The sequence below is a fragment of the Cucurbita maxima genome, unplaced genomic scaffold, assembly GCF_002738345.1.
Source record: "Cucurbita maxima cultivar Rimu unplaced genomic scaffold, Cmax_1.0 Cma_Scf00004, whole genome shotgun sequence".
Lineage (NCBI taxonomy): Eukaryota > Viridiplantae > Streptophyta > Magnoliopsida > Cucurbitales > Cucurbitaceae > Cucurbita > Cucurbita maxima.
In genome coordinates, this window is record NW_019272020.1 from 2,289,411 (window position 1) to 2,310,355 (window position 20,945).

The 20,945-nt window shown below is 37.5% G+C and overlaps 4 protein-coding genes and 1 long non-coding RNA gene across 8 annotated transcripts; 2 read left to right on the plus strand and 3 right to left on the minus strand.

Moving 5' to 3' along the window:
• Positions 1 to 1,696: 1,696 nt before the first annotated feature.
• LOC111478678 (oxygen-evolving enhancer protein 1, chloroplastic) lies at positions 1,697 to 3,665 on the minus strand. The gene is made up of 2 exons (XM_023123076.1): positions 3,290 to 3,665; positions 1,697 to 2,608 (listed from the first exon to the last, which is right to left on the minus strand). The coding sequence occupies exons 1-2, from the start codon at positions 3,530 to 3,532 to the stop codon at positions 1,850 to 1,852; spliced, it is 1,002 nt and encodes a 333-aa protein (XP_022978844.1). The 5' UTR covers positions 3,533 to 3,665; the 3' UTR covers positions 1,697 to 1,849.
• A 2,513-nt stretch (positions 3,666 to 6,178) lies between these two features.
• LOC111478677 (BTB/POZ domain-containing protein At5g66560-like) lies at positions 6,179 to 9,277 on the minus strand. The gene is made up of 5 exons (XM_023123075.1): positions 8,848 to 9,277; positions 8,573 to 8,720; positions 8,401 to 8,470; positions 6,976 to 8,280; positions 6,179 to 6,881 (listed from the first exon to the last, which is right to left on the minus strand). The coding sequence occupies exons 2-5, from the start codon at positions 8,626 to 8,628 to the stop codon at positions 6,288 to 6,290; spliced, it is 2,025 nt and encodes a 674-aa protein (XP_022978843.1). The 5' UTR covers positions 8,629 to 8,720; positions 8,848 to 9,277; the 3' UTR covers positions 6,179 to 6,287.
• On the plus strand, positions 8,982 to 11,690 carry LOC111478682. The gene is made up of 4 exons (XR_002717537.1): positions 8,982 to 9,070; positions 9,738 to 9,842; positions 11,053 to 11,183; positions 11,410 to 11,690. It is a non-coding gene; the product is annotated as an uncharacterized LOC111478682 (long non-coding RNA).
• A 102-nt stretch (positions 11,691 to 11,792) lies between these two features.
• Positions 11,793 to 14,410, plus strand: LOC111478679 (thioredoxin-like protein HCF164, chloroplastic). 4 transcript variants are annotated; one of them, XM_023123078.1, is made up of 5 exons: positions 11,793 to 12,026; positions 12,853 to 13,073; positions 13,368 to 13,586; positions 13,710 to 13,813; positions 13,985 to 14,410. In XM_023123078.1, exons 1-5 carry the CDS (start codon positions 11,981 to 11,983, stop codon positions 14,265 to 14,267), a joined length of 873 nt encoding a protein of 290 aa, XP_022978846.1. In that variant the 5' UTR covers positions 11,793 to 11,980; the 3' UTR covers positions 14,268 to 14,410. The 4 variants fall into 4 exon arrangements, with proteins under 4 accessions (XP_022978846.1, XP_022978848.1, XP_022978845.1 ...); XM_023123080.1 differs by having other exon boundaries at positions 11,794 to 12,113; XM_023123077.1 differs by having other exon boundaries at positions 11,794 to 12,023; positions 12,850 to 13,073.
• A 41-nt stretch (positions 14,411 to 14,451) lies between these two features.
• On the minus strand, positions 14,452 to 19,006 carry LOC111478676 (wall-associated receptor kinase-like 14). The gene is made up of 4 exons (XM_023123074.1): positions 18,758 to 19,006; positions 17,652 to 18,411; positions 16,240 to 16,314; positions 14,452 to 16,012 (listed from the first exon to the last, which is right to left on the minus strand). Exons 2-4 carry the CDS (start codon positions 18,355 to 18,357, stop codon positions 14,703 to 14,705), a joined length of 2,091 nt encoding a protein of 696 aa, XP_022978842.1. The 5' UTR covers positions 18,358 to 18,411; positions 18,758 to 19,006; the 3' UTR covers positions 14,452 to 14,702.
• Positions 19,007 to 20,945: the final 1,939 nt, after the last annotated feature.

The window sequence follows — 20,945 nt, forward strand, 5'->3', positions numbered from 1 at the left end:
AAAAAAAGAACAAAGAAAAAACCGTCAAATCAAATCTGTGGAGTCTAAAAATCCAGAAATTAATTTATCATATTTTATTTCAAAGTTTTGATCAAATATTATAAAAGGAATATTATTTTTAGATTGGTTAAGTTTATTATTTTTTTCAAGCTTAAATATATATGTAAATTTTAAAATTTGAATGTTTTGCACTAATATTCTGTTAACCAATCTAAAAATAACTACATTTCAAATATACCTTTTATAATATTTTATTTTATCATTAATTTTAGAAGAAAACAATTAATACTTTATTTTAAAAATAAATAATTTTCAAAATTTTTATTAATACCTCTAAAATTTTTAAAGACGGTAAAAATACCCTTAAACTCTTTTTAAAGTTAAAAAGTACATTGACTATTAGTACCACGTTTAAAAGTTTGGAGATAATAATTAAAGCTAGACAGTTTTTGTCTGTATATTAATAAAAATGTTTATCATATAAAGGTAAGAGATGTTAATGTTTATTTTAAAATTTTATAGATACCTTTTAAATATAATATTAACACTAAGGATATTTTATAGTTTTTTTTTTTAAAAATGGAAAGGTATTAATAAATTTTTTAAAAGTTTAAGAAAATTTTAAAATATTAAAAATTTAATTTGTTATCATGGAAAAGTAATAGTAAAGTTATTATTGTTTTTTTTTTTTTTAAAGTTTAAAGATAGACAAAATACATAAAAAAAAATTATTAATTTAATTTTTAAATAATTATTTGATTTTCCTTTGTTTTTGCACATTTTTTTTCATCAACCATTCGAATTATTAGTTTAATCCTAAAAACAAAAACAAAAACAAATTTTAAAATTGGTTGGAAATACAAATGGTGTAAGTAATATTTATAGTTTTTGAGCATATTTGTTGGATTATTATTAATGCCAACTACTTTAAAACTAATTTAATGGGAGAAATAGTAATCAATAGCTCCCACTATGTCCATGTTCACCAAAATATCATAACTTTATGCTGTCGACTAGACACAATAAGGATTCGCAATCTTCTCCACTTCAATGCGAAGCTTCCCTTTTTGTGGCTATAATATAAAGTTATTATATATATACTTTTTTGTTATTTCCAACTCAAATATCGGGTTGTTTTTTCTAATAGCGTCAGCCATTGAAGAAGGAATATTTATTAGCGGTAGGTTTGAGTTGCTACATAAACCATCAAAGAAGAATATAGGAGATACTCTTGTTAGGAACTCTAATATTCTATCTCGATGTTGATACAAGGAAAATAGAGAGGAAAAGAAGCTCCCAAGTCTCATCTATTTATGACCATGAAAGTTGTGGTGGATTATAATTGGATACTTAAAGAATGAGTATAACAATTCAAATTCAAACTCATCCCTAGCCGATATGATTATATTTAGGTTTTCTTTTTTTAGACTTCTCCCTGAAGTTTTAGTATTAGAGAGATGTTTTCACACGTTTATGTTTCATTCTTCTTCCCGACGGATGGAGATCTTACAATCCATCTCCTTTACGGCCCAACGTCTTCATTGACACTCACTTCTCTTTTCAATCGAGGTAAGATCTCTCAATCTTCCTCCTTCAAGATCTAACATCCTCGTTGACACTCGTTTCTCTCTCTGATCAATGTTGACTCGACGGCTACCTGTGGGCAGATCTAATCTTGAATTGTGAAGCAAATATATGTTTAAGACGAGTGGAAGGCACAAGATTTTATATGCAAACTGGATAAAACAGAACCCCCTTTTATCGTTTCTCTCCATAAGAAAGTTTAGCAGCTTTCCCTTTTAACTTACAAGGAACAATATGCAATCATAAAGGAAGAAAGAGAGGCGGCCTAAGAATCGAGCTGAGCGTACCAGACACCCTGGATCTTCACATCCTTTGGAGCTTTTGCCCCCAAATCAGTATCAGAGGGCTGAATGCTCTCAAATACACCAATTACTTCGCCAGTCTCGGGCTTGCTCTTGGTGACACTCAAAGTGATTTTGCCTGTTGAAGATGAAGCATTCTTGACGTTTTCTTTAGCAAGTTCTTCTTCATCACCTCTTCCTCCAGCAGGCAATGCAACAGCGTTGTCATACCCGGTTGAACCTCCTCTTCCCTTTGGGTCCAAGAAAGATGAGCCACGGTATGATGGGACCAAGAAGTCTCCTCCAAAGCTCTCTGGTTTTCCAGAGGCCACCAGCTGTTTGATGGTGAAGAGGAAAGGGACACGCTCGCCTCCAGGTAACTGGACAGTGACAGCAGCATAGTCAATGCCATCTTTCTCCTCAAACTTGATGGAACCATCAGAACCCACTTCAAAGGGTCCTTCAATCTCATCCAGGGTGTAAGTTAGGCGAGTCATGAGCTTGGTGTTTTGAAATTCTGGTGGGGAGTTCTTGTTCACTCCCTCAGCCTTCACAGTGAACGAAGTTGGCTCCAGACAGAACTTCTTGGCTTGGTATTTCCCAGGCTTGAAGGCAAATGACTCGACTCCTCCATCAATGGTTGGGCACTGGTTTGCTGTTCCAGTTCCCTTCACTTCAAGGTATGTCTTGCTCTGGATTTCATCAAAGGTGAGTCTCTTTGGTACTCCTTCAGCTCCTGCTCCCTGGAAATACACGAAAAGCCTCAAACAGTTCAGATGCTCACCAAGTTGTAGCATTACACTTGCATACACCAAGTCTACTCAGTCAGGACAGTCCTTGAAATTTTATACTCAACTTTTAAAAGATTTGTATCAAATAGATTCCGTATTTTATTAATTTAGAACATACCTAATACACAAACTATAAGTTATTTAAGGATTATGTAATTCTTGCATAATAATGTTATGTAAGTAATTAAGCAAACAAAACTAAACTCATATATTAGCCTCCAGTTTTTTCGTAATCTTTTAACTAAACTCAATTACTTCACGTCACTGGATGAAGCCAAACATACAAGGCCACTGTAAATTGGGATCTTCAGGAAAATTGAGCATTAAACGGGTTCAAATGCTTGCACCACTTGGATCAAGAGTTTTCATCCTTTCTTTAGTAAGAAATCATCACTAAGTTACCAAATCGGAGATTATTAATTACACACTCTGAACTAGAATTAGTTTCCTCAAGAAGTGCCAATTTTGTGCGAGATAGAACTGAAAGAAGTTGATCAATATTAGCGACTAAATTCAGCTGGCAATTTAACGTACTCAGGACCGAAACGATCCTAAATTCATTCAAAACTTCGAGAATAATAACAAACAAGACCGTAAGAAAAGCAAACCTCCATAAGCAAAGAAACGGCATACCGAGACTACAAGAGCGGAAGTGGCAAGAGCGAAGCCAGCGATCTTGGCGGCATCGGCGAACTTCCGAGAAACTTCTTTGAGATCGGAATGCAGAGAGCAGGTGAGTCTAGCTCCGGCAGATTCAACGCCAAAAGCTTTAGAAACGGCCTGAGAAGATCTGAGTTGCGAGGTGCCGCTCCTTGCGGAGACGACCAACTTGGAGGGTTGAATAAGCGTAGCCGCCGCGTGTACTGAAGCCGCCATTGCTCTGAAGACTGGTATCTCTTCGTGTTCCCAGAGGAGAAAACGAAATGAAGACTGCTCCGGCGACTGATACTGAAACTATAATAACGGGCAGAGTAGGAAGGTTTTGGGAATGAGAGGACAAAACGATTATGTGGCTTTGGTTAGAGTAAGATAATGTATTGGATAAGAAGAATCTCATTACCTGATTGCATGCTTCATAACTGGTTCTATTTTTGCCACGTGGCATACACCTCATTTGCTACTCGGATATTCCTATACCCTTTTATTTATTTATTTATTTATTATTATTATTTTTTTAAATTTTCATTCTGCACTCTTGATGATAATTTCATTTAGTAGATTATCCCAATCTAAATATTAAAATTTTAAATTTGTGACAATTACTATTCCGCAACTTATAAAAAAAAAGAAAAATCGAAATTTGTAACCATCATCCAAACCCAAAGCTAATAAATATTATCCAAACCCAAAGCTAATAAATATTGTCGCATTGGCTTGGTACATATAGTCATACTCGTAGTTTTAAAACGAATCTCCTAAGGAGAAGTTTCTACACTCTTATAAAACATGTTTAGTTCTAACGTTTTCTAAGAAGAGGTTTTCACGCCCTTATAAAACATGTTTAGTTTCACTGTCTCACCGATGTTGGATCTCACTGTTCATCTTCCTTAGGGCCCAGCGTCCATGTTGGCACAATGCTAAAATGAGGTTTATACACCCTTATAAGAAATGTTTAATTCCACTCTCCGACCAATATGGGATCTCATGATCCATCTTCCATGGGGCCCAGCGTCCCCATTGACATAATGGTAAAACGTGTCTCCTAGGAATAGGTTTCCACACCATTATAAGAAATGTTTAGTTCCACTCTCCGAACGATGTGGAATCTCACGATCCATCTTCTTTGGGCTAGCGCCCCTGCTAGTACACCGCTCAATGTCCGACTCTGTTACCATTTGTAACAACCCAAATTTATTGCTAATAGATGTTATTCGTTTTGGCTGTTACATATTGTTGTCATCCTCACGGTTTTAAAACATGTCTAGTAGGGAGGGGTTTCCACACTCTTAGTTTTATAAAAAATGTTTCGTTTCCCTCTCTAATCAATGCGAAATCTCATATCAACAACTACGAGGTTGAACTTAATACCGATGACAAATGCCTTTTTGTAGTTTAGGATTCAATTGCATGATAAAAGAAAAAGAATCCAAAACAACCCTTTATCATAAACAGGACACTGATGAACAAGAAGTGGTGGAAAACTAAACAGAGGACCACGATGCTAACCTGGGAAACGTCGTGGAAAGAAGAGCATCAACACCACTGCAACGAAGCCAATCCATTTCCCAGCATCCCCTCTTAAGGAAATCAAGAAGAAACACGATATTGTGAACATTTCAAAACCATAAATCAAACCAGCAAGGAAATGAGAGTGACTGTCACCTCAATAAGTCGGACAAGAAGTGAAAAGTAAGCATGTTAGTTCTCCAGTTTGTGCGATCAAAAATCAACAACTGACTACATAATGATGTTAGAAACATGATATTTAGAAGCTCACAAACTGTGTCTGGAGCAGATGAACCCAAACAAGGCCTTGCATTACAAAGCACTCACATGGCAGCAAAGAAGTATCAAGGCCCTTTCCACCAAGCTTGGTGGCTGCAATTTTAAGCTCGTTGATATCAGAATTAATCAGCTCCTCTATTAAGGGGATCACTATTCAGAGCCAAATATGGCATCCTCGCCTTCTTCACCCTCCACCTAAGATGCACAGGAAATGTCTAAAGCTAATACCAGGGAACAATGAAGTTTCAAAGTGCAGGTGCCCAGCGTGAGATTGAAACTTACCCGATAAGGAATATTCCCATTTCAAATGAGAAATGAGAAATGAGAAAGTTTTTTCCAGAAGAATTGAGACAGAACAAAGAGAATTGGAAGTGGCAGAGCCAGTGCGGCATTTATACAAACACCTGGAGTGCATGTTTGTAGTTTCAAATTCAAAGGAACTGGGTCATAGCAAAATGTAAGGCAAGTTAAAAGAAACATAATGATGAAGGGGAGAAACATGAAGAAGAAAGAGGAGCGGTAGAAAGTAGATGGGCTTTGTTTGACTGAAAATGATCAATCATGAACCAAAGCGCATGCAATTATAAGAGCCACTATTTCTTGGATTCTTTTACACCTAAAACTGAAAGAGTTCTTCAAAAGTGGCGCCGCCTATAACACCTTTTTCACTGTTGCTTTACCAAACCCTATAACAACACTTCACGACGAATTACTACTCATCAAAGAAAAGGAAGAAAAAAATTTAAGAACTTTTCAAGAGGGAGGAAAAAGAATTAGTTTATAGGTCAATGGATGATGATTGATGGTTTATTAAGCTTTTATCCAACATCAAAAGTCCATTCATTATCACATCACAACTACTTTTACTAATGAATTCATTTTTATCCTATATAAAGTTCCTTTTATATTTAGAATTATTTTTATTAATTTACCCAAAATATTACGGAAGAATGGTTCAAATTCAGGGCATAAACGATCTCTATGAGCAATTAAGAATCAATTGAATTGGATCACAAATAAGAATGAGCGGTGATTCTAATTTAATTAAGGTATCACTGAAAGACGTGCCACAAAACGGTGAGTGGAAGCAACAAATTTGATTACCCATCACAAAATTTGGAAAATTACAACTCCCAATTTAACCATAATCATAATGATAAAGGAAAATATTCATCTGCAGTACGTTCTACTGCTGATGATGGTGGTGTCGTCCTCTCCGACCATCCGCAACCGCCGATTCATGGGAATCACAAACCTGAGTTTTGAACTTACATCCAAACCGTCTGATCAACGATCCTCGCCATCGACCTCCAGGGTCTTGTGGACCCGCTGCTTTATCCTTATCGATCTTCTCGATCACTTTCTTCATCGTCGAGCACTCTCTTTCAAGCTGATGCACCCGCGTCCTCATGCTATCCATGTCTAAGCGAAGCATCTGATTCTCCCTCACCGTCTCTCTCCACGTGCCGTTCTCGTGCGCTATTGGCCCTGGAACTTCCTCCTCCTTCTCCTCTCCCACTCCCCGTTGCAACTCCTCCGTTTCGGGACGGGATACGGCTGAGAATCTTCCGGTATCCGCCGGTACAGACTCCGCAGCCATGAGTGTTCCAGCGATGGCGTGACGGAGCTGCAGCTGTTCAAAGAACAGCACCTGCACTACTGCTCGCAGTGGAAGGCGGTCGTTCTGAGCGGCGTGGGTGCATGCCTCTAATGTCAGCTTTTGGCAGTCCATTACTCCGCAGATCTTCTCGCGGTCTGCTTCGGATATCCATGGATGTGCCTGTCAAAAGAATTTACATAATTGAGTAACTTATACCGATGGAGGATTTTGAGATCAATGCAGGGTAGAGATTAGGAGATTGCTTCTTGCGAACCTTGAGGTACACATCGACGGCTCGGTAAACACCGTCGTCGAAGAGCCTAGCCTGTTCAGGGAGAGAAATGGCGAGGTTGTAGAATTTTTCCGGCTTCAGATTGGCGTCGGAGGCGATCTCCGCGAGATATCCATCTATCAATTTGCCGACGAGCATCAACGCCGGCGATCTGAGACCATCGTCCTCAGCTTGATTAGCTTCAGTGACCTCTTCATTTGTCTCGTCGAGTCCATCCAAGAAGTAGGATAAGATCCTCTCTGCACAATCAACGTCATATAAGGTCTCGTTCAGATATGAATAACTCGGAATCAGAAGATCGTCCAGTTTTGCTTGTTCGAGTTGCGATCCTATTTTCTTCTCTAAAGCAGCTTTGCAAGCTTCCGAAGCATTCAATATATTGGCCGTCCTCAGTAATCCGAAGAGGAACCTTGTTGCAGTTGAAGTTTTGGAGCGCTTCTCTAGTGGAAGATTACTGATTATGGTCTCTAACAACTCCTTTTGTTCAGTCTCCGTAGGCATACTAGACGAAGAGGAGGAAGGCAACGACGGCTTCCGGTTCGACCTGGATATGCCTGGAATATATTTCTTGGCGTAGTTCATTAAACAGCTCTCAATAATCTCCGAGCTTACTTCCTGATCTCTCATGGAGAAAATCAACCGCTTAAACAGAGGCAGACTCAGCTGTGCGAGATCCTCAAACCATGAGATTCCCTTGCTTCCTCTACCACCGCTCTTCTTTCGCCCTCCGGTTTCGATTCCATTCCACAGCATCTGCTTCGAATGATCTTGAGCGCCACTGGCTTCGTCACTGACTGGCCATCCGAACAAAGCGGGATCGGCGGAAGGCGCTTTTGAAGCGATCGAAGCGATACATCTCTGCGTAATGCATAAGGTCTCGGCTTGAAGCATTACAAGCTCACAAGATTTCAGCGTTTTAATCGACTCTTTGATGCTTTTGAGTACGGTATGGGAGAGGAATCTCTCAGTTTTTGAGATTAGGTTTTCTTCGCTGTATTCTTCCGTCATTTCCAGAAAATCTCCGGCGCAGCGGAGAGGAGCGACATTGGAAGAGTTGAGGTCTATCTTCACGCCGTAACAAAACTTCGATGCCATTTCGAAGATCTCAGAGCCGCCGGGGAAATCAGAGAGCACTATATGGAAGTGATCTTCCTCAACTTCGTCTTCTTCCTGTTGCTCTGCTTCGGCAGTTTCATTTTGATTTTCTCTGGTAGGAGTAGTGTAGTTGGCTTCTTCTTGCTCAGTTATCAAATTGTGAAGTTTCCGGCTCTTAGACATCAGAGGAAACTGAAAATTTACAAATCCGTAAGGCCAGAACTCAAGAGGAACTATCCGAAACAACCAAATCAACCAAGAAAGAAGAGGAAAAAACTACTAATCAAGTAAGTTCGAGATTTAGAAGGCGACCTTGTGGAGATGGAAAGCCATATCATCCACTTCGATGACAATGTCGCTCGGTAAGCCAGTGGTGCAGAACCTGCAAAAAGAAAACCCAAAAATACCTTCCCAATCAGCACCATTGACATGGGAGCTTTAGCCGAAGGTGGGAAAATGGGGAAGGAAGACAAGAGGAACTCACCATGCTTGCCTCTTAGAGCTGGGGTTCTCTGCAGCAGCTTGTATTTCCGTTGCCATTTTCTGCACACTGCCCCGAAGAATCAGTCCCTGAAACTAGAAAACCAGATCCATTTCTCGCACAAGCTGGAGAAGTCCGAAGGCACAGAAATCTGCGGGGGGGTTTAGAGGAAGAAAACAAACAAAGAAACAAAGAGAAAGAAGTAAGATCTTTGAGGACTGTTTGTGTTTGGATGAAATGGACTTCTCTCCGGAAGAACAGATAAAAAGGAAAACGACCAGTGATGGTGAGAAAATTGTTTGGTTGTGCTTTAGCTCGTTGCGATTGCCTTTCCTGAGAAGAATAAATCTGACAAATAGCATCAAAAGGCGAATGCCAAATGGGAATTTAAAGAAGAAAAGAAAAGAAAAGAAAAGAAAAAACCCCTCTTCTCAGATCGGACAAATGGGGGGTTTCAACAAAATTTCCTTTTTTCTTCGCTGCTCTTGGTCTACGAATCAGGTCAGTATCTCACCCGCTCCATTTTAGACTTCCATCAAATAATTAATTGATTCAATTCCTTTCTTCCCCATCGTCAAAGAAAGGAAACCGCAGGCTCGAATTCATGTTTTTCTGCTTCTTTCCATTCAATTAAAGAGTTTCTTGCTTTGCCACAAGCCTAATTTCTGGAGGGTCGGTTACCTTTTATTTTAAGAAATTAATGGCAGCTTTTTTTTTTTTTTTTTTTTTTTTTTTTGTCGTCGTCGTCTAAACTACTTGAAGCACTACCTTTATAAATTGTATTTTTAAAGAGAATCCTTTTTTCAGAACTGATGCCACCATATAATTCATAGCTCTTTTATTTTTCACTAAAAAAAAAACTCTCATATTTACTTTTGTAACGAGTAAATTTAATAAAATCTCATGAAAAATATGTGAATATGAAAGGGAACTGAGTTGTAAAGGTAATATTTTTTTTGTAAATAGGGGGAGGCCCATTAATGTGACATTATCACTTTCTTTAATTTCATAAGAAACAGCTAGGGAATGCCAACTTGGGGGGGGTTAGTGGTTTTAGGTAAGTGATTGAATATTTTATTTTAGTATACATTTTTTCAGATTTTAATATGGGGGGCGTGGAAGGATGGCAATGGCTCTCACCTCTCGTATCTATAATTGTCTCATGCAGAAGAGCAGCTGCTGAATCACAATTCTGGGTTTTACATACAAAATTCAATGCTTCCCTTACCCACCCACCGACTCTGCCCATTTCAAAAGCTGCCGCTGTACTCTGGTAAGCTCTCTCTCTCTCTCTTTTTATGAGATGGATGAACTCACCCAATGTGCTTTAGATTTTTCAATTACAAATTTGTGTAAATTTTTGAAAATTAGATTGGTTTATTAGAAATAGGCTTGAAAAAAATGCAAACTATAAGAAAAATATATTAGAATCTTTGGGACAGCTAGTATGAGTTATGAATGCCCCAAGTGGTAGTGTGACCTAAGTGGGAGGGAACTCATAATGGCAGCCTGCCTGCTCAGATGAGATGAGACTAAGCAATTCACCAATATAATGGGAATATGAAGTGGGGGCCATATGTGAACCCAATCCAAAGATTTATTTCTTTCTTTTTCATAATAATAACATCACAAGAGACTAAAAGCTATGAGAAGTTATTAATTTTCAAAATTTGATGGACAAAGGTTCAAATATAACATTAATCAAACATACCATTGAGCTGTATTGGTATGCAATAATGTCCATCTTATGGCATGGGACATTAATCATAAACAGTAGAAATCATATGAAATATATAATTATACAATGATTTCAACTTTAATATAAAATTCAAAGGGGGATTATTAGATAGACAGACAAACCCCACTTACTTAACAAAGTGAATCTTCTCATTAATTATTTTCCCTTTTTTTTGGGGTGGAAAATCTTGGATTGAATTAAAAATACATAAAGAAGATTGCAGAATTGTAATAAGGGAATCCAGTAATTATTGAAACCACATGGTTTGGATTAGGAAAAAAACAATTGGTCTCAAAGAAGGGAAGGAAGACAATATAATGCCAAAAGAAGTTATGTTACCAAATTATAAATGTTTTTCTTCAGTTAATTTACATAATTATATTATTACAAATTATAAATTCTTCGGTTGAATTATTATTATATAATTGTAAAACCAGAAACGACATAGGCTAGCAGTAAGTAAGTATATCCTAAAGTAGTTGCAATTCAAAAATCTGAAGTGGGTAAAGCACTTTGAAATGAAGAGGGGGAAACGTCCAAAAGGGCACAAAACCCCACAAAATGCAGTTAAGTTATGTGGGCACAATGCACAAAAACTGAGCATACAGATTCTTTGATTAGTTTATTTATTTGTTCATACGCATTATTTCATGGCAAGGAAGCACGTAGGTCAGCATGTATGTATATATACATATTATCTTACTCATAGTTGAAGCATTTTCCACTGAAATGCTTTGAATCACAGCACAAATTGGGGCAAGATTGTCTCCAACACAATGCGTGCCCCTTTTGGGCCCTCTGATTGATGAAGAAACATGCATTGATTAATCAAAAAGACTACTCAGTTGGAACTTGCTTTAACAAGGGCTCAATCAGGTTTCAAATGCCTCTTTCTTCTGGATCTACTTTTGATAAAAAAAAAAAAAAAAAAAAAAAAAATTTAGATATGAGAGGAAGTTAATGAAAAGTAGATAAAAGAATGTTAGGTACAGTTGAAAACGTGCATTTTGGTAGTTTCTAGATAGGATTTGAATAATGCCAAAGTGGGTATGTATGAGGCAAAGCTTTGCATCTAGTAACGTGTGCGTATGTGTGTGATTAGATGGGGACATGAAGTCAAGGGTGGGCGTTGGCGTTGGCACAAATCTAAGGCTTTAGTGGGTTGCTGGTTACCACATGCTCCCAGGAACCTCTCTCCACAATCCTTGCAGCTTTGCTTGCAATCCACAAGAGAACCACAAAATTGCATTCATGTGGATCCAGGAAAAGAGGCAAACTGGGGCCGAGGCCGATTTGGCTTTTTCACTTGAGGGGCCGTGTGTCACGCATATTATCCCAGGCCGGAATACTCCTTCGGCTCTCCACCGAACCCAAGAGGTAAATCTATTGTGCAGGCCACATTTTATTCCCCTCTAAATTAGTGGATTTTTGCACATTCTAACTAGGCTTCGAGAAGTCAAAACACGCTGAATTAATTCAGGATCGGTCACCTGCATGACAGGCAAGAATACTCACTACTATACTGCAACACGAGTTGCTTTGAAAATAGAAGATTCATGCAGAATGAACTAAAGCAATGGTGAGATTTTGTTGTGTATGTGAGCAGAGGAAAGGAACTCTGCTAAGGTAGGTTGTGCTTGCATATTGGTCAGTGGGCTTTGGAGGAAAAATTAATGACTCGTTTTGTTTATGGTGAGGCCCATAGGATCAGCCAAACAGATATGCATAGTAGGGTTTAATAGAATGAATTGAGTTATAGAGGGCAAGAAATTCGTTGAGGTAGCCGTTTATATGAACTCTGCTAAGGTAGGTCTCCTTTAAATTTCAAGAGACTTTCTGGACATTATCATGAACAACTGGAAGACAGTTCACAATGATGTTCTTTTTTACAACTTTAGAAACCTAAGAATGAGTATGGAGATGAAATGATTGGTGAAAATTTGAAGGAAATTGTGAAAACTCGAAACAAATGCACTCCTTTTAAGTATCAATGATCGTCAAAGTACATCGAACAAGAGGCCATGACAGACGAATTGTATCAATTTTTACTCTAACAATTTAATCTGTTACCATTTGTTGAATTTTTTTTAATTTATGAATTAATTAAATTAAAATTTCCGTAAAAACTTTATAGGTGAGTTTGCATAGAATTAGTGCCTAAATTAGGAAAAATTAAATAGAAAAAATTTGGAATAGTTAATTAATTTTAGAAATTTTATATTTTTCTGAGTTCTCTAACCCCTCCATGGAAAGAAGAAGCATTAATTTGAGATATTTTATATTCGTTTCAACTTTGAGATTTCTGTGTTAATTTTCTGATCTGTTAAAATGTAAAACTTTTTTGTTTTTGTTTTTTTTTTTTTTTTTTTGTTTAGTGATTCAGTTTTGTGTTTGGAGGTGTTTAATTATGAATTTGTTTCATTTGTCGATGAATTAACTTAGAAATCGTAGTTTTGTTTTTTTGTTGTTCGTTGAAGCGAGGTGAAAAGGTCAAATGAAAAGATTTTTGTGAGTAAACTTATCTGGTTGTTATTGCGAATTTCAGGAATTGATATGAATTCCCAAATGGCGTTCACGCAGAGTTGTAAATCTCCCATGGCTCGCTTTGCTTCAGATTCCTTCACCCTCCACAGAATCCCGCTCTCCTTTCGGATTCCTCAGCCTCTCCTTAAACCCATAGCCGCCGGATTTCGAACTTCCCGCCGGAAATTTTCAGGCATAGTCTGCCAAACGCTTCCTAATCCCGCCGACACTTCTTCCGATGCGGTATGCTTCAATTTCTTCATCATCTCTTTTTCAATTTCCTCCTCGATTTTCCTTTTGTTTTTCTCTCTCAACCGCGCTGAGAATATACTGAAGCTTTTGCGAAGTGTAATTCAGTTGTTCTTTTCATGTAGCTTCAATTATTGAATCAAGCCCTAATTACCTGAAATCAAGATCAATTGCTTAATGAATTTTCTCGATTCTACTCGTAATAAATGCAGAATAGTTCATAAATCTTCAGGACTGATACCTTTATTTTCTGGTTGTAGTTCATCTTTCTGACGCCTTCTTCTCCAGGAAAAATCATCGGACGGTCCTGAATCAGTCGGTGACAGCACTGGCCAAACCGCTAGCTCTTCCAGTAATCAGGGTTTCCCAGAATTTCCCGATAAAAATATCAATAGACGGGTTGCAATCATTTCTACCGTTTCAGCTCTGGCACTTTTCTTGTCAGCTCGATTGGATTTTGGAGTTTCTTTGAAGGACTTGGCTGCGGCGGCTTTGCCTTATGAAGAGGTTTGGAATCCATAAGTGTTCATAGTTCTGACAATCTCTTTGCTTTACCTGATTGTGATCTTAAATTAAAGTAATTATAGCTCAGAAAGAAGATTCATATAATGTTTTGTTATTATGATTCAGGCTCTCTCAAATGGGAAGCCCACTGTGGTGGAGTTCTACGCAGATTGGTGTGAAGTTTGCAGGGAATTGGCTCCAGATGTATACAAAGTGGAGCAACAGTTCAAGTAATGATTCTTTTATGTTCCCCACTTTGTGGAAATGTCGTTCCATGTTTACACCATTTGTTCTTGATGGATTATCAGACTTTTTGGAAATCTATGACTGACTCATCAGAACTGTTCATCCTTAATTGTTTTAAACTGGAGGAAGCTAAATACATCTCTTTGGGCTTCCAGGGACCGTGTGAATTTTGTTATGCTGAATGTTGACAATACAAAGTGGGAGCAGGAGCTTGATGAGTTTGGTGTTGAGGGTATTCCACATTTTGCTTTTTTAGACAAACAGGGGAATGAAGAGGGTAATGTAGTTGGCCGACTTCCAAGACAATATCTGCTCGAGAATGTCGATGCTCTTGCTCGTGGAGAAGCGTCGATACCTCATGCTCGTGTTGTTGGACAGTTTTCAAGTGCTGAAGCAAGGAAAGTGCACCAAATTTCTGATCCAAGAAGTCATGGGTAGATTCTCCTCCTTTCTCTGCATTAGGGTTAAGTGTCAATTCAAATACTCTCTGGTTCATCTTGTGCCATATATCCAATGGTTTGTTTTATTATGGACATAATTTCTCCTCTTGATGGTAAATAAGTCTTTATTTCTACTCTTCATGGAAGTGCATGTTTGAAAAATGAAACAAGTTATACGAGAATGATAATCGAACAGATCAGAGCATATTCCACTGCCTGGATGGCATGTGACATTTCCTGAGGATGAGCAAATAATACTTCGCATTTCCTGGAAAATGGCATCTACAATTCTATCCATAAGTGGGGAGGGGTTAAGAACAATGAGACAATGTAAGATTTTCCATAGGATTACACAAATAATGGTGTAGTGAAATGTAAAAAAAAGGTTAAATGTCCTACAAAAGAGCTTCCTCTTCTTCTTTTTCTTCTCTTTTCACCGTGCCACATTACCCAATAAACTATTTGTTGAAGGTGAGCTTTGTTCACTTAACCAAGGATCCTGTATGGAAACTGGGGAACTATCCATAACCTCTTCTAAAGAAGGCAGATAGTCCTTCTGATGGTTGCTCTCCGGTGGGATTATCAATCTCTGGCTCCCCAGTCCTGCAAGCAGCCCGGCCTTCTTAATTGTAATGCTACTTATGGATCTCTCGCTTATGCTTCGAGGAGATGAGCAAGCCGATCCTGTTGATGATGCTGCACAAAAATTCTCCTCCATTGATGTCCACCCGCTGCGTCTGATGCTTTCCAGTTCCTCTGCTACTTCTGTCATCGAAGGCCTCATGTCGCTGTGAAATGCGAGGCATCTGAATGCAAGCTCAACCACCTTGTGAACAGAGTAGAGGGTCCAAGCATCTCTATTTGGCTCGAGGAAAGGATCAATTAGTTCATCCACACAACCCCTCCCAATCCTATCGATGGCAAGTGCGGCTAAGTTTACTTCACTCGGGGGACGAGTGAAATCAACCACTTTCAATGCGGTTATTATCTCTATTAGGACTACTCCAAAACTATATACGTCGCTTTTATCTGAAAGATAAAAATTTTGATGGTATTGCGGATCAACATAACCTGGGGTCCCTTGTGGAGCTGTTGAGACATGTGATATTTCTGTCATACCAAGTCTAGAAAGACCAAAATCTGCCACTTTTGATTTGAAGCTATGATCCAGAAGTATATTGCTTGATTTGATGTCTCTGTGATATATTGGTGGATGCACAGAAGAATGGAGGTATGCTATTGCACGAGAAGTTTCGGCTGCAATGGTGAGTCGTGTTGTCCATGGAAGGCCATTTCCACGCTCTCTCTGAAGATGTTGAGAGAGAGTTCCATTAGGCATAAACTCATATACAAGGATCTGTTGGCCTTCCTCAATGCAGCAGCCAAGCAAGCGAACTAGATTCGGGTGGCTCACTGAGGAGAGCAGTTTTATCTCATTCATGACCTGATCAATGCTATTGTGGTCTCTATATTTGATCCTTTTTACAGCAACCCACTCATCCTCATGAAGCCTTCCTGCATAGACTGTACCAAAGGCTCCAGTTCCCAGCCTTTGTTTCTCAGAGAAGCCACTAGTGGCTCTTTCTATTTCTTTGTAGGGATATAATGTAACACTCGAATTTCCAGCAGCCTCACTTAGAAGCCGCTTTGCACTCATCTGACCTTTCAAACACAATGAGCGGCGTCGGATGCAGTAACAGATAAGGATCAGGATGGCCATTATAACGGCCCCAACAATGGCACCTGAGATTATAACTGTTAGGTTAGAACCAAAGATAACCTATTGATGTATTTTTCTAAATAAATGGATATACCACCTATTGAGGATACGCATCAGAGATCTCACAATCTTAAATAGATGAGTTATTCCTTTCATTACTAATTAGTTTTGAGAAGGACTTGATGTTCATCTAATACCATTTTATAAGTAACTCATTATTTACATTTAATTGAAATAGGATAGAATTTACCTCCAATTAGAGCAGCGACTTTGCTTCTGCCACAGTGGCCAGTAATGTATGTAGAAAGATTGCATTTGTGAGAAACTGTAACAAATGCCGAAACAACCAGCAAAACAAATTAATAAAATAAGCAAACATATCCAGCTCGACAAATAATGAACTGAACAAAAAAAGAAAAGAAAAGAAAAGAAAAGGCAACAAATCCTTGCTTCTTACTCGCAATTATCAAGATTTTGATTCTCTATCAAGGAAAATTCTTTAAAAATTGTTCATTTACCGACTTTTTTGGCAAATTAATTAGAACAACAACTTGACAAATAGTAATGACACAGAGGCCATGGCATGTTATGACAACTGGAGAAAAGTCCCCAAAAAAGAAAAAATTTACACTCCTAACTGTACTGCTACTTGTGGTAGGAAAATGACTCAAACCTCTCTCTTTCTCTCTCTCACAAAGTCTTACCACCTCAACGACTTTCTAATTTTACTCTAAAACAATGTTTAATGGTATCTATCTCTCTTTGACTTGAAAATCATGAGAAGCCTAGAGAGTAGGAACCTCATTTTAAAACTCTAAACTGGCAACATCTATGGCGGAAATTATGAGCTATAGTTATAAACAACCCACATAAAAATCCATGGATGATGCATTCTCTCTATGGGCACATGGCATTCGGCTTTCACACCTACGTGAAATTTCTGACTTTTCACACTAAAAGCACATTCATCTCAAACCACCAACATGACACAGCCAAACTTTCAGAAACGTACATGATTGACTTTCCCATTAACTAACAATATTTTAAAGACGTCTCAAAATTAAAAAAAATAAATAATAAATAAAAGGATACATTTTAGAGGGAATAAAAAAACTGAATTCAAAAAGAACATTTGTAATTTTGAAGTATATAATTCTACAACTTGAACAAGACACCCACCCACCCCCCCCCAAAAAAAAGGATAGAAATGAAAACAGAGTGAGAGAAAGGGGGAAACCCGAACGAGCAGTCCTTCGATGATTCTTTCTACCTATTCAGAGCAATTCAATTTTTCGGAGAAATATAAAATAAAAATCCTATTTCCAATTCTAGCAATGTTTTAAGGTATTCAACAACCATCTTCGCCACGGTCGAACAAATTAAATGTAGACGGGAAATAAGCAAATGAACCCCTACACACGACAAGGAGGAGCAGCTTTGACTAAAAAGGACCAGGTGTCGACCTCTAATTGGTTAACATGTGCCGTTTTTTTTGTCGTCTATTTTCCTAGTTTATCTCTGGCAATAGGTATATTAGGCCACCCACTAAAAAAAATAAAAATAAACTGGAACACAAAGCGTTGAATATTCAAATAACACATATTTAATGTATATTTAATCAAATAAGTTGTATGTAGCCACCAAGTTGACTCAGCGACTTACCTTTCCGGCAGCCGTGGCCGACGTCGTCGTAAGCATTTCCTTCAAACCCTTCTATGCACTGGCAACGAAATCCTAGGAGGTCCGCAAAGCTGGTAATGTTCTTGCGATTGGCATTTTTCGAGCATCGCATAGAAGGCACGGGCAAGAGCCACCACTCTAACTCAATGACCCCAAACTGGAGCTCGAACGAAGAGGTCGATTGTGACGTAGAATTAACGAATACAGAGGACAAAAGGGACTGGCACTTATTTAAAGAGGGCAGAAATCCATCTCGCTCGGTCTTAGTGAAGCAGGTGAAATTATTACTCTTAAAGCCGCAGTTCTTCAGCTGATTCTGGCTGAAATTGGCCATTATTCCGCATGAAATAGGTTGTTCAGTACAATTCAAGAGGAGACTATTGCGGAGAGTGGGCTTGTAGTTTTGGCCGAACAGTTCTGACATTGAATTGATAGAGATATTGCACTCTTCAGGAAGTTTGATGAGGATGCTCCTTTCAGTAATGTTCTGGACCTGGAATCTTCCGATTTGAACCTCGCCATTTTTGCTGCAATTCAATTTGATTGGGCTCGAGTTTGAGAATCCAAACGGATGTCGTACAAATTCAGCCGAATTTCCAGTTTCGCAGGACGTTAACTCCCCGGCGATTGTTAAAGAAGCCGAGAAAATTGCGATTATGACGATCAAAAAGTTTCGGTGCAAAATCATAGTTGACTGCAACTTACTCTAACTGAATGAGAAACAAGCAGAGTCATCCCCTCCCTGCAAAAGAAGATGTATCTTCAAAACTAAGCCAAAACAAAATCAAATGCCTATTCTCGGACAGGAAAATGATCTACAGAGTCCATATAATTTCAGAAAGGTTTTCAAATGTGAACAAAACAAGGAATCGTCTCCTCAAATCGATTTCTCTCGACGAGTTCGTAAATAACCTAGACATTTCAAAGCTCGAAAAGTAAATGAAGAATTTAAAGCAGGACTGCGATGCCGTTGGAAGGCCATCTATCCTAATAAATGCTCTCAGATGGGAGCAAATATCATAGACGAAAGAGAACGAACAGTTTCTACGGTCATAGCATTAATGAATTGAAAAACTCTGCCCTCTAACCTCGCTCTTCAATGGAAGTAAATGCTCTGCTGATCACACTTGGATGCTGGCGAGAGCCTTAGAGACGAGGTCGACACGATGATTCAAGTCGAATACAGAGGCAAATTTATAGATTAGGTTTCAATCGAAGCAGATTTGATCCCCAAATTCGTTATCAAGAACAACCCGAATCGCAAGGCTTGTTGATTTTGATAGAAAACGGAAAATGAAAGCTGAGGAAAAGAGAACGAGCTTCTTCTTCTTCTTCTTTTGGACGCCTTGACGGAGGCATTTTATAATATGACCACCCTACCCTTCATCATTTTAACGCTCTCTCTCCTACACTCACACACACAAATTACGAAAATAGCCCTGCTATTTTGAGCCTTCTTCAATTTATTCGTTATTATTAATTTACTTTCCCTAATCACATCATTTTATTTTATTTATTTATTTTTGGAGATATAATGTCATAAATTTATGTGGCAGTTAAATCTGCTACCAGAATCATTTAAATGCCAAGGGTTTCACAAAAATACATGAATAAATAAATAAATAAATAAATAAATAATTAAGATTTATTAAACAATTTTTAAAATTTAAAACACAAAATTAAAATGTGATTCAACCCCTTTTAGCAAACTTTTAAAGTTTTTAGGACCTCATAAATAAAAATTTAAAATTTAATTAATTTAAACCACACTTTTATGTGAAATTTACCGCGCAAACTCGGGTCAAACACTCGAATGTTTCCCACGTGTGGTTAACCTAAAAAAATATTTAATTGAAGTAACAACCTTTTTTCATATACTGAGTGGTTATGTATAATTTTGACAAGATTATTTTACAAGGTCGACAGATAATAACATTTTCTCTCTTCTGTCCTCAAAATATATAAATAATCACATGCTTAATTAGCTTAATTATTAATATAAACATAGCTTAAACAATAAAAATAATTACTAAATTATTTAAGAAAAAGAAAGGGTATATTGTATGAATGTAAATGTGAATGCAAAATAATGAGGGAGTGAGGACCACCATGGTTGGAAGTAACGAAAAATGGAGGAAATGAGAGAATCTCGGGTACAACAAAGTTAGGGCTTCTAAAACCTCAGTGTTATCCACACCGAGACTTTAATGCGTTGTTTCAAAAAACAAACAAATTAATTATCTGCAGTTACACCTTCCTGTATAGTTCTAATGCACTACTAGCAAATATTGTTTCTTTTAATCCGTTAAATATTGTCATCGGCCTTACGATTTTAAAACGCTTCTACTAAGGTGAGGTTTCCACATCCTTGTAATGAACGCTTCGTTTCCCTCCTTAATTGATGTGGGTCTTACCATAAGGATATTAATTAAAAATTTAAACTACTAATTCATATATTTTTTTTTTTAGTAATAAGTAAGAAAAATAGAGGAATATGAACAAATAAAAAATGCTCTAAAAAAGAAATTGCAAATGTTTATTTTGATTATGGCAACTTCTCTTATTGCATTTTAAAAAAAATTATATTTATGTATTAACGAACAAAAAAGAAAAAAGAAAAAAAGAAAAATGTGGTGAATGCTGATTAGATAGCGCCTAAATTATTCTGCTTTTTTTTTTTTTTTTTTTTTTTTTTAAAAANAATAAATAAGTTATTCCAGGTGCCAAAAGTAGAAGCAGCTCTGTCCACAAGATAAATATACTTTTTTTTTTTATTATTATTAAAAGAAACAATAATTCATAAAAGTATGTCCGCATACTTGTTTTTTCATAATTAGTTTTAATAAAACAAACTTTATTTCTGTTTAAATAAATAAATAAATAAATAAATAAAACAGGAATTTCCAACACTTTTTTTTTAATTTCTAAATTAAAAAAAAATCAAAATAACATATATTTAGTATCATCAAACTTCTATTATTTTGATTTTCTTAAAATAGAAAAAAAATATATAGAATTGGAGGGGCAAAATTGTATTTTAGAAAAAGGTCAGCGACGGCGTAAGAGGAGCAGATTTTGGGTGGGAATTGGAAATTGCATGGAGTGGGAAAGGGAAAGGTGAGGTGGACGAAAATGGCCCTGATGGACGCGGAAATGAAATATGAAATTGATATAAAAGTCAACGATTAAAATTATAAAGAAATTGACCGAAAAGGGCAACAAAGTACTTTTGTGGGCACACCCACAGCATCTTTCTTTCCCCCACCACCACCACCA

Excerpts from the sequence above, each read along its gene's own strand:
- LOC111478678 (XM_023123076.1), bottom strand. The coding sequence starts at position 3,532 with ATGGCGGCTTCAGTACACGCGGCGGCTACGCTTATTCAACCCTCCAAG. Across the intron at positions 2,609-3,289 it reads CTTCCGCTCTTGTAGTCTCG|GGAGCAGGAGCTGAAGGAGT; the intron begins GTATGCCGTTTC and ends GTGTATTTCCAG.
- LOC111478677 (XM_023123075.1), bottom strand. The coding sequence starts at position 8,628 with ATGGCAACGGAAATACAAGCTGCTGCAGAGAACCCCAGCTCTAAGAGG. Across the intron at positions 8,471-8,572 it reads AGCTCTAAGAGGCAAGCATG|GTTCTGCACCACTGGCTTAC; the intron begins GTGAGTTCCTCT and ends TTCTTTTTGCAG. Across the intron at positions 6,882-6,975 it reads CCGTCGATGTGTACCTCAAG|GCACATCCATGGATATCCGA; the intron begins GTTCGCAAGAAG and ends TTCTTTTGACAG.
- LOC111478679 (XM_023123078.1), top strand. The coding sequence starts at position 11,981 with ATGACTCGTTTTGTTTATGGTGAGGCCCATAGGATCAGCCAAACAG. Across the intron at positions 12,027-12,852 it reads CCATAGGATCAGCCAAACAG|GAATTGATATGAATTCCCAA; the intron begins ATATGCATAGTA and ends TGCGAATTTCAG. Across the intron at positions 13,074-13,367 it reads CCGACACTTCTTCCGATGCG|GAAAAATCATCGGACGGTCC; the intron begins GTATGCTTCAAT and ends CTTCTTCTCCAG.
- LOC111478676 (XM_023123074.1), bottom strand. The coding sequence starts at position 18,357 with ATGATTTTGCACCGAAACTTTTTGATCGTCATAATCGCAATTTTCTCG. Across the intron at positions 16,315-17,651 it reads CGGCCACGGCTGCCGGAAAG|TTTCTCACAAATGCAATCTT; the intron begins GTAAGTCGCTGA and ends CATTTGTTACAG. Across the intron at positions 16,013-16,239 it reads AGTCGCTGCTCTAATTGGAG|GTGCCATTGTTGGGGCCGTT; the intron begins GTAAATTCTATC and ends TTATAATCTCAG.